At 53.3% G+C, this 16,710-nt stretch overlaps 1 protein-coding gene across 4 annotated transcripts in view; it reads right to left on the bottom strand.

Moving 5' to 3' along the window:
- Positions 1-247: 247 nt before the first annotated feature.
- The window catches only part of Myrip (myosin VIIA and Rab interacting protein), a 153,040-nt gene continuing 136,577 nt past the window's right edge, over positions 248-16,710 (bottom strand). For 3 of the 4 annotated variants that reach the window (XM_063260950.1, XM_013160340.3, XM_013160341.3), the window contains exons 12-17: positions 15,591-15,785; positions 8,867-9,028; positions 4,473-4,577; positions 4,309-4,369; positions 3,094-3,203; positions 248-2,283 (exon numbers count right to left, since the gene is read on the bottom strand). In XM_063260950.1, the coding sequence (XP_063117020.1) occupies positions 2,248-2,283; positions 3,094-3,203; positions 4,309-4,369; positions 4,473-4,577; positions 8,867-9,028; positions 15,591-15,785 (669 nt within the window). In that variant the 3' untranslated portion in view covers positions 248-2,247. The remainder of the gene's footprint in view (positions 2,284-3,093; positions 3,204-4,308; positions 4,370-4,472; positions 4,578-8,866; positions 9,029-15,590; positions 15,786-16,710) is intronic. The other variant, XM_003476997.5, reaches the window with a different exon arrangement.

The raw sequence follows: 16,710 nt of genomic DNA, 5'->3' as shown, positions 1-16,710 counted from the left end.
AGTTTGGGGGTCAGGAAGGCTTCTGTTCAGATTTCAGAAGACCTGGGAGGCCAGGCAGTGTGCTCCTGAGAGGACAGAGCATGAAACTATGAGTGTGAAGCCAACAGAGCAATGTGGACCCCAGGAAATTGGAGAAGCCAGGAAAGTAGATCATCTGAGAAAAGGAGAGTGCGAAGCTGGTCCAAGAGCCCTCGGGCTTCCTCCTCCATCTACATCCCTCCGTCCACCACAGAGCTCTCACACAGGCTGTTTTCATAAATGACTTTACTTCTTCATCATTTCTGTTGACAGTGCACATAACGTGAAGGCAAGCATGACACTTAGAAGGCATCAGAGATACTGTCCTACTGTCCTTATTTTCTTAAACCTCTAAAATATTTTCATTTATAAAAATTAATCTAAATATAAATATTGACACTAAAGATCACTTGATGACAAAATAATTCTTCTGGAACTATAACGTATGCTTATGGTTGTTAAATAGTAAATTAAATCTTTGCACTTATTTGGCACAAGGAAGCCTTTATAAAAATTCAAATGCCATAGAGCAGGCTTCTTCTTCTTTTTTTTTTTTTGCAAGGCTTACACAGTACACATTTTTTTTTTGTCAAGAAAACTGAGTATTTTAACACTGTAACACAACAATAGTTGCTTTTCATGCCTCTTAAAGAAAACGTTCTATTTGGAAGTAAAATCTTTTTTGTTGTTGTGTTTTTAAAATTAGTTTTTTTGTTTCGTTTTGCTTTGAAACACACCAACAGAACAAAAAGCCGAAGTTTACTTGTTCAAAGGCATGGCTTCGGCTGGTGCACACACACACACACACACACACACACAGAGCGTGAGCAAGACACATTCGCAGACCAGCAGAGCCGGCCTGCAGTGAATTTCACACACGAGCTGGCAGCAGCTCAGGTCTGGGGACGCAGAGAAGGGAAAGGAACAGGGTCTGGAAACAAAGCCTGGCTTCTGTGAGGCATTCCTGCCACTCACTGAGCCTATGGGTGTGACACTGGAAAACACTGACCTCTCTGGGCTTTGGTTTTCAAATCTGAGAAGTGGGTTTGCCTACAGCAGAGGGTTAAGGATCAAAGTGAGAAGGCTGCCTCTTCCTGGCCACACCCGATAAGCGCTGTCTCCCTACTCCTTTACCCCTCCTCTTCCTTCTCTAGAGTCACAATCTATCAGGGGCAAGCATTTAAAAAATGTGTCCAACACCCACTTAGCTGAGTGACACTCCCTCTCCATCCACAGGCATCTGAGCCGCTGCAGATAGACCACAGCCGTCCTCTTGTGGGCCTGTTGGTTACACTGTCCTTGCTTCTCCCGAAGTGCATGCTTTTTGAAGGCTCTTTCTCCTTTTCCCACCTTTGTCTTGAAGGCCATTTTGCTGCCTTGCTGACTATTAATTGGGACCTAAATTCTTGAGGACAAGCTGTTGTCATCTTGGTCCTATGTTGTTTACCCAGCCCTCTTTCTGGTGTGGTCACAGCTATGGTGACTCCAGACAGGGCCCAAGGAGGAAGTGATGGTGACTATCCTCGAACCCTGGCCCCAGCCTCCAGAAGAACTCAAGCTGCAGCGTGACATGTTTTGCATGGGCCCGGGCTGGCCCAGGCGAGTTGGCCCCTCACTCCCAGCTGCAACCAGGAGCAGCAAAGCAAGCCCTGTGGCACTCCCAGCCTTGCAGGGATGGCTGAGGGCAGGCCCCATGTCACCTGTGCCCGGGGCTTGGCGCAGGGCCCACCTCGCTTCCCTGGCATTTGTTAGCCCAGCCGTCTGTGGCAGGTCAGTGAGCACTGGTGATGTTAGGTGACAGTGCCCGCCTCCCTCCCCTCAACAGTTTCCCATGGGACCGTGCTGACACAGCATCCGGCTGAACTGAAGTGACGAAGCAAAGAGCATCCCGAGGACAACACAGCAGCGAAGCGGATGGGGAGGCCAGCGCTGGTGCTGGGCTGGATTTGGAGCCAGAGGCCAAGTGAGCAGGGCGGCTGCCTGGGTCCACGGCGGCCTGGGTCTCTGTCACCGCGGCCTCCTGGGCCTCTCCCCGGTGGACCCCCGAGGGTTCATGGCTGTTGGTCAAGGCACTGTCGTGTGGGCCGGGCAGTGGTCATGGCAGTGTGCTCCATGGCATCAGTACATCCCAGCGGACTCCAGCACTGGCTCCTGCGGGCAACACGAGCACTGTCCTGAGCCCCCCTGTGCACAGGGTACCTTTCGGCACTGTGGTCACTGGAAAGGGATCTATGCAGTCTGCGTTTGGGAATACACTGAGCTTTCCTGTGGGAGCAGGATAAAATCAATTTTTATAAATGATCCACTGAGCTTAGAAAGTGGATGATCTGTGAAGCATAGTCGGATAGACATTTTAATTGAAGTTTAATAATTACACTACTCGGTGCTCTGCCTAGTGTTTATTTCTGGTGCTGCCCGAGGCTGAAAGGACTTAGTCTCACATGGTGAACGGTGCCACTGCACCAGGGCAGACGCAGCCAGCAGCTCGGCTCCCTGTTCAGAAGGAAAAGGCTCCGGCCTCCCCGGAACACTGCCTGGCTTGAGCCTACGTCACTTGAAAGCAGCATCCTGCTTTTTCTCCTTTCGTTGCTTTGCTTAGTCCTGTATGTCCTCCTAGCTGCTGGCTGAAACCCTGCCCTTCTCTCCTACACCCCTGCTGTGTCTCAGTCGCTCCTGTGACCCTGGCTTGTGTGAATCACTGCTGTCTCCCACTTTACCATGCTGAGGTGCAGCTGCTGCCCCTTTCCAGGAGGACAGAGAACTGGACAGAAACTCAAGACAGTGAGTATGCACAGAAGACAGAATAAATGCTCTCACACCAGACCTATGTCCCTGTGAACATTTTTCGTTTCTTGTTTATCAAACCTGGGTTCTAAAAGCTGGAAATTGAGGCTACATCCACATGGCAGAGACTGACAGAACCATGAAGGGGCCCATTCTGGCTGCTGACCACACCAAACCCAACAGACCATGAGCCGGAGGAGAGGGAGCTCCTCGGGGCCAGTAGGGGCCGCACAGAGGGGCTGAGAGCCTGCCAGAGTGCCGTCAACAGTGAGAGACAGAGGCGGTATTTACCGTCAGGTCCTGTGGGCTGCTCTCTGCTGGTCTGCTGGCCGGGCCTTGGAGAATGAAGTTGCGGTTGAATGTTTTCACCGTGGTCACCGAGCATGCTTCAGTGTTTTCAGCTAAAGAGAAACAAATGGGAATAAGTATAACCAGGCATTCAGACCTGTGAGGAAGAGAGTGGGCCACACTCTTGATCTGGACTAGTTATCTTACCCTTGTGCATGGGATGACTGTAAGTCCTTTTTATTTTGTGTTTACTTTTATGATGGGTACTAAACATATCAAGGCACAGTTGGTAGCTTTCTGAGCAAAGATAGCTCAGAGTCTATGAATTATTTGCAGTGTGGAACTATAAAGGTGCCTCAAACTGTACACTTTTGTCTGGAGCTAAAGCATCTAATTGCAAACCCTGACTGGAATGATCTGAGGTCCCATGAAGTCCCTGCCCATCATGGCACAGTGAAAATTCTCTGACTTTGCTGCCACGGGGTGCTTGTGCCTGATGACCAGATGTGGCCCAGACGCCATAGCTCATATGGCCTTTACAATGCCTGACCGTGGTGGACCCACATGGACAAGGGCTTTGGAGTGGGGACGGTGGAGCTAGGTGACTTGAACTGCACATGTAGGGTTTTGCAGAATATAAGCATTCAATAAATACCTCTGAACGCCAGATGGTGAGACCAAGGCTCAAACCACAGCCCGAGATTCCCTCCAGGCTGGGAATCTAAAGTTTATATTTGGTGTCATCATCACTTGGCTCCTGAATTTCAGGACATGGTTGACAGCATCCTCAGATAAAGGAGACCCTTCCTGGTGTCCTGTCCTCCTGTCCCTGGCAGCTGCCATGCCAACAGGGTGAGAAGGTCCAGGCAGTGACCTCAGCTGGAGAAGGCTGGGCTGAAGGTCAAACCCTGGGCCCCCCCTGGAGATGCAGCCCACTCTGTCTCCCAAGGCTCCCATGAGGGTTTTGCTCCCGGAGCAGAACCCTGAGTTACAGTACTCTGCATCAGCTTAGTGTCTTCCCTTTCCCTGCATCATTTCTCTCTGTCCCTCCCAAGCAAGCTGCAGCCACTGCTGTTCTTGTCCCAGGGCTTGCTGCTGGGGTCCCTGGTCCCCAAGATGGGCAAGGACAGTGCTGGGTGTGAATGCCCTTCTCTCTGCTCCCAGACTCATCTCTCCGGTCCAGCTCTTTGGTAGCCTGAGGTCATGCTGGGTGCTCACCTCTCACTGGCGGGGCAGGCAGCTTTCTCCTCTGCTGCCTGGAGCTGTCTATGGTCTGCACCTGCAAACAACACGGTGGTCAGTGTGCTTCTGTCAGCCAGAAACCCTGTACCCTGTGACTCTCTGGGCCTGAGGTTCCTAACTGGGAGCGAGGGACCACTCACCTGACTCCTTCGCTTCTGCTCCTGCTTCCTCGTGAAGCGCACGCAAGGCGCTATGTTCAAGCCTGCAATGGTCAAGGCTGAAATCCGGCTCTCGATATCCGAAATCTGAAGGCGACAGAAAGACAGGGTCAGCAGGGAAGATGTGTAGGCGCAGGATCTTGGGTAAAAGCATTAGGGATTCACAAAGAGCAAGTCTGTGCTTCTTCATCTTCTGACTCGAGCAGGTGGAAAAAGATGACACTGTCCTTGGAAAACTTGATTCGTCTTTGGTGGCTCTAGTGCAGGCCAACAACCTTGTCAGAGTATGCTGGGTAAGGGGAAGCCAGAGGTCGTGGAGGTCACATGGGGTGCGGGAGCCATGAGGGGTGCTACAGCTAAGGTCTGAGGTTTCCTGGAGGTGCTGGAGGCAGGGGAACTCTGTCAGGTAATGGGGCGCTACCCTGGCAGGAAGTATGGCAGCTCTCCCAGTGCCTGGTTTATTCCCTGAGGACTGTCATTCTCATCCTGGGGACGATGCCACTGTCCAGCTGGGCTCTCAAGGGGCTTCCTCGGCCCACAGTGCTGGAAGTTCTGGAGCCAATGCCTGTATCCCAGTCATGTCATAGGGATGTCCCAATGTCAAGGGAGCAGGACAGCCCAGGGCAGCCAATGAGGACTGGAGGTGGCTCTTTCTTTTCTTAGCCACCTCCTGTGGTCATGGGCTCTAGGCTCATGAGAATAGCCTGATCCTTCTGAGGGTAGCTGTCCTTGCCACCCAGGGAACCCCGTGAGGCTCCATCTCCTTGGGTTCCATGCTGCTCACACTGCCACATGGGGCCAGGAGCTGTCACGCAGACCACCAGGAGACTCAATGATGTGGCATCCAGTTGGCACTATCTGGGCCTTTGTGCAGGCTCACCCTTGCAGTGTCATCTACATGGCATACCCTCCACAGGCCACATGGAGCATGCAGTACAGGCATGGGCTTTGGACTGTGTCCTTGAGCCATGGGAAGCTCTGGGCTTCAGGCTGCATCTGCGAGCCGTGGGAAGCTCTTCTCCAGCACAGAACTCGGCCTCCATCACTTCATTATTGGGATGATGTGGAGTGACATGCATGCTGTGCTCAGCATCCTGGGGTCGGGCGTGAGGACGTCTGTGATCCACACCTGCTGCCTTCTGCTTCCAGACTCTGTGCCCACACCTGCAGCTTCAGAGATTGGGGTGTGGCTTGGGAGCCCCAATTTAAATCCATTTCTCAATGAGTGGTCTCAAGAAGCTGCCTTCTCCCTCTGGGCATCGTGTCCTCATCTGAGACCTGGCAGGGCATTAACGAGTCCATGCAGCTTCCACAGTCCATCGTGGATGGCACAGAGGGCAGGCCCAGGGCAGCCTGGTTCTTGGTCCTGGGAGAGACACCAGTGCATGTACCAGCTCAGTGCTTTGAGTGTGTGAGGCCCTCAGGCCGCAGCATGACCCCATAGAGCTGTCTCATGGAGACTTGAGGCACAAGGTGAGGACCCGGGGTGGCTCCTGCTGCTCTGTTGTGTCCTCAGGGTCTTGCCACCAACTGGCACCATGCAGGGTGGAGCTCAAGAGGCAAGACAAGGACCACATGGTCATGGGGGAGGCGGGGCACACCGCTGCTGGGACCCCACGACAGCTGCGGGTGCGAGTGCCACCACCTGCTCCCACCACTAATGCTAACCCTGGGATGGCTGCTGAGCATCCACTGGGCAGAGTCTCGGAGCTGGAGACCCAGATGTCCAAGGGAGCTTCATGTGTCCCAAGGATACTGGACAATGCAGGTACAGTGACATGAAGTTAGGAGGCAGGGTCTGGTGGGAAGAGGGATCACTGGGCTGGAGCCTGGAAGGGTGCATTTCCCTCCTGCTCCCCTTCCCTCTGCTTCCTGGCCACCAGGCCCTTCTGCTGTGGCTTCCTGCCTGGAGTCAGCCAATGTGAGCCAAAATAAGTTGTGAGTGTCAGGCATTGGGATCCAGCCACCAGAAAGTGACTAAGACAAGGTGCACTGAGACAGCTTGAAGGGCCAGTGCAAGTGGGAGATTCTTCCATACCAAGAGGGGACATCTCGGTCAGAAGAGGAGGAGGAGGAAGGCAAGAATGGGGAGGAGGAGGAAGAGGAGGTGAAGTCCACGGTACAGGCAGCTGGTGAAAGACGCATGCTTAGCTCCCTGGAGCCATCCAAAGCGAGGCCAGGGCCTAGGCCTCTCGGGGACCTGACCTCAGGTGGACAGCCACATTCTGCTGGTTATGGAGAGCAGTGCCCAGCAGGCTCTGAGGAAAGCTGCTGGCCAGCTTTCTCCAGTCACTCACCACTGCTTTGGACTCACTGCCCTGTTCTACCCGGGCCATGCTCAGGAGGAAGGTCAGAGGGGGAGCGAGCTGCCCACCCCCATCCGTCAGGTGTCAGGTTCTGGAGTGAGAACGCATTGGCTCTTCAAGTTTTAGTCCACAGGACAAAGAGGAGAAACAAGGAGACTACTGAGGATTGTCTATCCATCTGTCATCTATCCATCATCTATCTCTCCACCCATCTATCTACCCCCTACCACCCATGACCCCCTGTGATGTGTGCCTGATCTTTGATGATGGGGGACATGGTGTCAGCTTTTGCATCTCCTGGGTGTCGGAACAAACAGCTTGGCACAGGCTGTACTCATTCCAAAGCTAAGGGTCCAGACTCAGGTGAGCCCTTTTCCTGCCGCAGGAAGACTCCTCACAGGCTGGGCAGAAACCACCCTGCACACACAGTGCCATCCTTGGCCCCTAGGCAGGGGCTGTGCCATGTTGGCCCCAGGTGACTCCAAGGCCAGCATCTTGGTTGCCAGCAACTGGGTGCGTCCACTTCCTCCCCATGCCTGCAGGGCTCTTTGCCCGGCCGTGGGTGGGGAACGAGCTTCCACTGGACAACACCTGGGGGGTGGAGAGGTCCACACTCCTGGGTTAGCCTGGTGCTGCAGGTGGCTGGCACCTCCCGGGAACACTAGTCAAATCCCGATCCACGGCTGCCAGCAGTCACCTCAGGCAAGTGGCACTGCCTTCTGCCGCCTCCGTTCCTCAGGTGAAAAATGGATTTGAGACATTGCCGCCTCCTAGGGTTGCTGAGAAGGCTACGTCAGAATTATGAGGCAAACTGTCAGGAAGAACTTCTGGCAGGAAGTAAGTTTCACAGAACACTGGTGTTATCCAGAGTGCTGGGATGCTTAGAAATTACAGGCACATCCAACACAGAGAAAACAGACCCACAACTTTCTGCCATAAACTATGGCTCCAATAATGTAAGCCTAGAAAAACCTGGAAGCAGAAATAACTAATAAACCAATAAAGCTCTGCTATACACATATTATAATAAATAATATTATTTCCTGCTAAACCATTTGGGACTCTTTGCTGTACAATGTACCAGAAAACAAATGATTGGATTCTACTTTATATAATGTCAACAAATTTACTAAACTTTGGGCAACTTTCATGGAAAGTAATTTTTGAAGAAAGTTGCTTTTTTGCTATTTTAGCTGATAGTGAATAGTAAACAGGGCTATCTGATGAGCCCAGTCTAGGGCACGCACGACACTGGCCAGGACTGATTTTTAGCTGTTTAACATCATCACTATAACTACAATTCTTCAGTTATCATTGTCTCTATTCAGAAGTGATCCCAAAGATGTAGTTTTAAAATGTGAGGTGCACAGAAATGGGAAGTACACAGAGACTAACCCACTCACAATCCTCTTTCTTGCTTCCAGCACAGTTTTTTAGTTTTGTTTGGTTCCCTGTTAGTTCAGGTTGGCTTGGAACTCCTAGGGATACTCCTGCCTCAGCCTCCAAGTGCTGGGATCACAGGTGGGTGCCATCACACTTGGTGCCTTGGGCACCCTCATCCCCTCATCTTCGCTGCTCCACAGCAGCTCTGGGGTTCTTTTTCTTGAGTGTCTTTAGCTAGGCTGTCCCGGGTATTGTGATGTCCTGAATGGATTCAAAGCCTTTTCCTTTTGTGGTCATTTTTACTTTGGGAAGAGCCAGGGGTCACACGGTGTCAGATCTGGTGGATGAGGTAGGTGAGGGCCTGGCCCGGTTTTTGCAGGCTGCCACTCTGCTGGGGATGCTCGGCGGCAGCAGCACTGTATTAGATTACCCCAGAAGGACACAGCATCCCCACTGTGTGTCAGGCGGGTGAGAGGCGCTGGAGTCCTGTGCTCGGCTTCATCCTTGTGGGACTTCTGGACCACAGCAGGCAGACTAGGGCCAGAGAAAGGGCCTCAGTGTGCGGCAGGTAACATGTCGGGGAGGAAACTGCACGGGGTTTTCGGGAGAAGCAGGTATGTCCTGGAAACTGTCACTCAGAATAGAAGGGAGCACATGGGGGTGATGGATGGCAGGGCCTGCCCTTACCTGCAGCTCTGCATGGTGCACCTGTGCAGCGGCCGAGGCCACCTGGTCCTCCAGCTCCGCCAGCTCAGTGTCCTGCGTGCCGCTGTGGATGCAGCGGGCGGCGTCCTCTAGCTCGGTGAGCTGACCCTCCAGCCCGTACACCGTTCCTGCTGCCAGGTACACCTGGGGAGAGAGGCAGCCGCTCAGGTGCACACCCGCAGGGCAAGGGCGTCCTGTCCTGCAGAGGCCAGAGTCACAGGCAGCGAGGGAGGAGGGGCCACTGGGGAGCTGCCACGCACCACCTCACATGCAGCCACTCACTTCCCGACGTGCCCTCGCAGGGAAGAGTTGTGAGCCCCTGGGTGCACACAGTACGGGCTCCAGAAGGCATGAATCTGCCCGGGATTTACAGAAAGGAACACAAGGAAACAAGAGAAGAGCTCCAATGGGCGCCTTCCCGGGAAAGTTTTGGTTGGCATTTATTTAGTAATTGAGATAAAATTTTGAACAAATTATCTCTGATGCGTGACTTTTTGCTTGTTTAAAATGAATTAAGGAGATTAAAATGAACTTGAAATTTAGAGCAGGAAAATATTTCCTTAGGAAAGAATAAGATGTTAGGAGAAACTCGTGAAATCTGAGTCAGGGTAACTTTCTGAGAGCTATGGACCAGCAGAGAGCAAATTACATAAAGCAATTTGAACTGGAAGACTGGTGAAGGCCTTCGCGCTGCAGCATATTCCATATTTCTGGCTGGGAGACAGGGTTTTACCATATCACTAGGCTGCCCAGGCTGGGCTTGAATGTGTGAACTTCTGCCTCTGCCTCCCAGGGAGCTGGGGTGGCAGGTGTGAGTCTCCACGCCCACTTAAAACACATTGGGTTGGGAGGCAGAAGGTGGTTTTTGCAAAGCCTCCTCAGCGTCCTATGCAGCGCCAGGTAACGGCCCTCGCCTGGCCCGGCAGTTGCTGTGACCTGAGTTACACCCTGGGCAGCCCGGGCCAGCCCAGGTGCCCACATGGCCAGCTACATGCATCTCTGCATGGGAGAGGGACAAAAGTGTCTTGAGGAGAAGGGACGCACTGGCCTGGCCTGCAGGTAGACCCCTTGCCGCCTGGCCTGTGGCTGATGAGCTGGGCAGGATGCTGGCAGGAGGCTAAGGCAGGGGAGTGAGCTGGGGGCAGTGGCACTTGTCCACTACCCCAGTACTTGAGGTAGGAGGACCGCAGGGCTAGCCTCGCTGGGCAACTCGCAACTCAGGGAGACTCTGAATAAATAAAAAGGGCTGAAGATGTAGCTCCATGGGAGCGCCCAGGGTCCAGTCCCCAGTATTGTTAACAGAAAACTCTGCAGGGGCCGAACGCTGCTATGAGCATTGCTTTTCTCTGCTCCTTGCAGGGTTACAGCTCCCACAGGGCCTCTTCTGCGTCCTCGAGGGGTGCAGTTTCAGTGTGCCTGTCCTGATGGGTGCTCTCCCTTCTCTGGCCCATCCAAGGTGACCATCTCCTAACACACCAGCTCTTCCCACTCCTCCCCAGCCCAACGCTGGTGGGGTTGAACCCCAGAGATGAGCTCTGCCCAGGACTGAGCCCCATTGCACTGTGCACCTGTCCTTCCTGTCCCTAGTGGGGACAAGGGTGGGCAGGGGCAGTGGGGGAGGCGACCATGGCCTGCAGCTCCAGGGCATGCAGCAGGTATGGAACCGGGCTGCGGTGTGTGAGCGGGGGCTCTGTGGCCCTGAACACTCCTGTGTGAGTGTTCTCTTCACAAGTGTCCCGGCCCCAGGAGCCCTGTCCGAGGCAGAGTCAGGTGCTGTTCCTGTTCCGTCCTGGACCCTGACAGAGATGCACCCCCTTCAGCCTGATACTGGGGCAGCTTCTGATTAAACCACTGCACCAGAGCTGTGGGAGGACCTGCTCACCTTATGCCTCGCCCAGCCGGGTTCCACTCTGGGACAGTAGCAGGGCAGGGAAGCCTGCTAGGCCCCAACTGCATACCCACAGGAGCCCAGGACACAGAGAGGCAGCTTCTCGTGCAGCTTGAAACTGCAGGAGCTCAGGCAGGTGAGGTGGGGCAGCTGCTCAGCTGGGCCCTGGCTCTTGGGGGCAGTGAGCATGAGGTACAGCCTGAGTGAGAGGTCAGTGAGCTCGGCCTACGTCACCATGCCCAGCAGAAAAGTGGTGGACGAGACTCTGAGACCCGGCTCAGGCATTTAACTCCCCATCCCCGGGCAGGGGGAAGCAGAGGTGCCGGCTGGTCTCGGTGCATGAGGTGAGGCCACTATGGCCTCTCAGTTAGGATATAACATATGTGGTTTCTCTGCTGTCGTACTCTGTCTGAGAGGAAACTCATTTCCCAAACCCTCAATTTTTGAGTCTAGAATGCAAAGACCGGGTTTATAGGCACTGCTGACCTCACTTTCGGGGTGAAAGGACCCTTCCTTGTAAAGGGCTCCGTCCATCGATGTCACCTTCCACAGGACACATGTGGAGGTCTCGTGTCTTTCTGGGTTGGGCAGGGCTCAGGGCTCCCACACAGAAGGGTTGAGCATGTCTGGTGACAATGCTGGGGTGACCGTATCTCTTCCCTGTCCCCTAGTACGGGACAATTCTCAGAAGCTGCTGTGGTCTGGAGGGCAGAGCTCCCCGTGAGGCTGGCTGCTGGCTTTGGGAGGTGACGGGATCACAGGTGCTAATCCACAAGGAGACTCAGCCACAAGAAAGTGGGGCCTCAGTGAAGGGGGCAGTCACGGGATGTGTCCCACCCTCTTCTACCCTCCCTCCTGTGCACCACCAGGAGGCCCTTTTGCCCCCTGTGCCCTGCCCTGTGCCAATGCACTGAGCCCTCTGGAACCGCATGCCTCCTCAGGACGAGGGGCCTTTCTCACACCCAGCCCTCCACCTCTGTCTTGGTGTTACCATTCCTCCTCTTCCTGAGGCTGGGTGTGGCTCTGCATGCACAAGACCCTGGGGTCCATCCCAGCGCCAAGAAAAATGAAGGCTTTTCCTTCCATGAATGGAAGGAAGAGACTTCTGAGGCCTTTCACAGAAATAACTGTACCTCAGATTCCTTCGAGGAGTGTAAACTACGCAGAAATGACTGAAGACAGTAAAAGTGAGCACATTAATTAGAATTTGCTTCCAGAAGTCCCGACTCCACAGAGCCAGCTGCCTGGGCCCCTTCACCTGGGGCTTCAGGCAGCTCCCTCCTTTCCTCCACCCTCCCCGCACAGCCCTGCAGGCCCAGCCCTTCTAGGCCCTGCATCTGGGCAAAACCTCCTTGGGCAGGAGAGGAGCTGGCACTACAGAGGCCCCGGGCAGGAGCAGGGTCCTGAAGGTGCAGCTGAGGCAGAGAGACCCAGACCACCTGGCCTAAACTTAGTTTTATTTATCGTTCATTTCTGAGTGGTCTCACTATGTAGTTCAGGTTGACTTTGAACCCGCTATGAAGCCTAAACTTGGCCTTGAACTTTCAGTGATCCTCCTGCCTCAGCCTCCTGAGTGCTATAATTACTGGCATGTGCCATAATGCCCAGCTTGTGCTTAGTGAGGAACATGAATTTTGGCAAAGTGCAGCCACCAACAGGACCTCCTTCATTCTCTTCTTTCTCAAGAGTCTCAAAAGCCTCAATTGCCCTTGTCCCAGGGGAGAGAGGAATGAACAATGTCTATGGAATGGTGTCTATGGAGCCACTTTCGGCAAGATCAAGTAGCTGAATGTGTCTGGGACCATTTCTGTGTCTTCAATTCTGTTCCACATCTGTTTTCATGCCCTTACCATGCTGTTTTTGTCACTATAGCTTTGTTGTATAGCTCAAAGTCTGATATCTTGATGCCTCCTGCTTTGCTCTTGTTTTCCAAGTCTGCTTTTGCTATTCTGTGTCTCTTCTGGTTCTGTACAAATTTTGGGATTTTTTTCTCTAGTTCTGTTGGTATTTTGATTGCGATTACATCAAATATATGGATCAGTTTTGAGAGAATGGCCATTTTGACAGTACGGGCTCTGCTTATCCAGGAAATCTTTTTCTTTTCTGATGTCTTCTTCAGTATCCTTTGTCAGAGTACTGTAGTTTTTATTGGAAAGTTAGGTAAGATACCCTGTTCAACAAATAGTACCCTGAAAACTGGTTATTTATTTGTAAAAAATGAATCTGGACCTATCTCTCACAATGTACTAAATTAAAATAAAAATGGATCAAAGACCTAAACATTAAAACAGTGTCTTGGTTACTTTTCCTCATTGTCCAGACAAAATACCTGATGCCCCAAATTAGGGATGGGAAGATTTATTTCTCTTATAGTTTAGGAGGTTTCAGTCCATACTCAGCTGGCTGTAGGCAGGGTGGCGTGGCTGAGGGGCAATGTTCATGGAGGCTGCATGCAACAAGAATAAAAGGGCAAAAGAGGAAAAAGCACACCTCCTTCCCTCCTTTAGTAAGCCCCTGGGCAGGTGCAGCACACCCACCACCAATCCCAGTGCTGGACAATGAACCAATCAATGAACCATTCAGCCCCCTCCACGACTGCATGAGGCTTGGGGGGATGTCCAGACACAAACCATAACAAACAAATACTGAATCTACTTGAAGGTTATAAAGGTAAAACACTTGAAGTCACAGATGCAGGCAAGGACTTTTTGAACAGAGCCCCAGCTGCACAAGAAGCAGTGAATCGGGTCATAACAAATTAAAAAGCTTCCACCAGCAGTGGAAACAATCAGTAGAGTGAAAAGACACCCTAAAGAATAGGAAAAAAATCTTGCTAGCTACTCCTCAGAGGACTTACATTTAGAATATGTAAAGAAATAAAAAACAATTAGATCACACAAAACAAATGAACAGTAAAAAATAGGCAGCTCAAATGAGCAGACACTTCTCCGAGAAAGAAGCACAAATAGCCAACAAACACATGAAAAACTGTTCAACGTGTCTGGCTACTGGAGAAATGCAAATTAAAGCAGCACTGAGATCTCATCTTATACCAGTAGGAACGGCAATCATCAAGATGTCAAAGAATAATGCAAGCTGCCATGGTTGCAGTGAAAAGGAACCCTGCCACACTGTTGTGGGGAGAGGAGACCAGTGTGGAGAGCTGTCAGAGAACTGAAGCCAGAAATTCTGCTTGATGCAGCCCTTCACCTTCTAGGCATCTTCCCCAAAGAGCTAAAGATATCACACTACCGTGACACACACACCGTCCTTTAGAGCGGCACAGCTCATGACAGCCCAGTCTTGGATGCAGTCTACACACCCAGAAGCAGACAAACAAATTTAGAAAATGTGGCACTTGTACATAATGGAATACTACTCAGATATAAAGAAGGATACATTCAAGGATGCACCGTGGGAAAATGGATGCACCTGGAAAAACAATGCTGAGTGGAGTAAGAGAAGAGGCTTAAAAGCTCTTCTGGATGTGGTGCTTCCCATGTGAGTAAAGCAAGGTAAAGACAAAGGGCAAAACAAAGGACACACAGAAGGCAAGGAGGAGCTACAGCTCTTGCAGAAAGCAAGCATCCAAGAGACTGAGTGCCGGGGTGAGGAGGTGGGAGGAGGTCAGCAGAGCAGAGTCTCGCCATGTGTAGGAAGCTGCCAACCTTGGTGACCGTAAACACTGTCACAGACACCAGCTAAGGTGACAGTGAAAGCAAGAACGAGATGGGGTTCCGGGTGGCGGGGTGGAGGGTGAGCAGGGGAGTGGCTGGTGAAAGAGCGGGGGGCTGCGTCAGCCCATGCGCCTGCTCCCCAAGGCGAGTGCAAACCCCGCATGCTACAAATGTGCCCTTGTTAAATTAAAGAGACGCTACTTCCAGTGTACATGATTGTGGGTATCTTCCTTTTGATGGCCAGGGGGCCTAGGCGAGGCTAGGACGGTGGAGCGTGACTGGTGGTAGCGTCTGGTCTACCCTCGGCCATGAGGCTGGGGACAGAGCGGCAGGACCTCTCCATCCTCAGAGAGCCTGGTTGACAAGGGTGGAGCTTGGGGGTGGGGAGCACCTTTCCTGCCACTATGGTGTGTGGGGGCCGGGGTGGTCTAGGGCATCTTGAGGGGGAACATGGCAGGCGTGTGGCCCCTGTCTCTGCCCTGCAGGGTGTGAGCAGCCTCTTCATGGCCTGTGCCCTCCATGCTAACTGCCAGCCAACACTGAGCCTTGCCTGGTCCATCTGCCACTTCTTCACGAGAGCCCCATGTGGCGGGCTCTGTGGAGTCCCTGTCCTTGACATGTGACGGTCCTCGGTGTCTGCTGGCTCCTCCTGCCTGCTCTCCGAGATGCTGACTGAGGCTGCTCTGTCCTCGGCACCCAATCCGCTGATGGTTTCCCACCCTGGAGTGTTTTCTCTTTGCACTGAGATTTCCTGGCTAGGGCCCAGAGCCTGCATGCTCGGCCTGTGCAGGGCCCCATGCACTCTCTGCAGTGGCCTCGAGTGAAGATGTAACTGATAGTGATGCTGTACCCTGCACGCCTGTGTGCTGGCTGTGGCTACACTTGCTCCCTGCAGGCAGCATCCTCTGGGGACACTTGTGGCACAGCCGCGTAGGCCCCTGCTGGCTAGGTCAGACCTCCTCTGCCTCCCTCCTTCTCCTTCATGAGGACGTCCCTCTCAGCTGCTGGCCTCAAACCCTCATCCCAAGCTCTGTTTGGTAGGGTGGCCGTGGCAGCATGTCCTCCCACTTTACGGCCATCCGTGGCGTTCTCGGCCGTGGCTCTGCATGCGTCCCCCCCACCGGCCACATCTGCCCCTTACGTTCTCTTCCAGGGAGGTCAGCTGCTCCTCCAGCCTTGCCTGGTTGGTCCCGAGAGGAAATGTCCTCTCCTCTGTGCCAGCGGCAACCGGCGGGAGCTCCCAGGGCCCCGTGGACTCTGCGATCAGCTCCTCTGTGGCAGTGATGACTTTCAGGACTTCTGTGGAGATGTTGCAGAGAGAAACAGCAGAATACTTCTGTTTGGTCCGACAACAGAAGGGGACAGAAGACAAGAACAGCACATTAACAATGACACGGGAACCCTGGTCACCACGGTGCTCTCAGGAGCCTGATAGACACCCACGCGAGGAGGGATGGTGAGCAGCCAGGAGGAGGAGCCGGCCCCTCCACGTCCCAAGGGGCAAGGTGCCCTCAGGTGAGGGCAGTTCCACCCTGAGGGCTCAAAGTGCTCTGCTTCCCCTGCACTGTCAGTCCCAGCCCCTTCCTCTGGCCCCAGAGTGCCCTGTGTCACCCTACTGAGACCAAATCTCACTGAGTCAGGTGTCCCAGTGGACACCGTGCTCATCCTGCACTGCCCTGGCCTTTCCTCACCTCTTCACCCTGCAGCTCCCCACTCCCCACCCTGCTCCAATTTCTGCCATGAGTAGGGATGGATGTGCAGCGTGGTGAGCCTGAGGTCCCTGGAGTGCAGGCGCAGAGGGCACAAGGACCGAGGCTGCTCAAGTTCGTGGGACACAGAGCACCAGGCTTCACGGTCCCTTGGCGTCCCAGCCCCCCTCCCACAGTTGCGCATCTTCCACCATGGGGCTGATGAACAGGAAGCTGGCTGTGGCCCTCAGGCCTTCTTTCTACTGAAGGTGTTGGGAGCGTCTGGGTCTGATGTCTCAGGAGACATCTCCATGCGGTGCCTCTCAACTCACGTTTCCTTGGTATCCAATGCATTCACTGCGCTGCGGCTGGAATTTTGCAAAACATGTTACTCAAGTGGCTTCTACTGCAAGTTTGGAGGACCACAAAGTCTGAAGGGCCGCCCTGGGAATCTCTTTGTCTCAGCCCCCAAAGAATCCTGAATTCTGCTTGAGGGTTTTGATTCTCCTGGAGCCCTAAAATCATACCACTTGTCTCTTATTTAAGCCTTCACCATCCACTTGTTTGGGAGGT

Source organism: Cavia porcellus, unplaced genomic scaffold (genome assembly GCF_034190915.1).
Source record: "Cavia porcellus strain 051 isolate PalLab524CR breed Dunkin Hartley unplaced genomic scaffold, mCavPor4.1 scaffold_14, whole genome shotgun sequence".
In the NCBI taxonomy this organism is placed as follows: domain Eukaryota; kingdom Metazoa; phylum Chordata; class Mammalia; order Rodentia; family Caviidae; genus Cavia; species Cavia porcellus.
The sequence above is the reverse complement of the archived record's forward strand: the minus strand, read 5'-3'. Positions and strand labels throughout refer to the sequence as shown.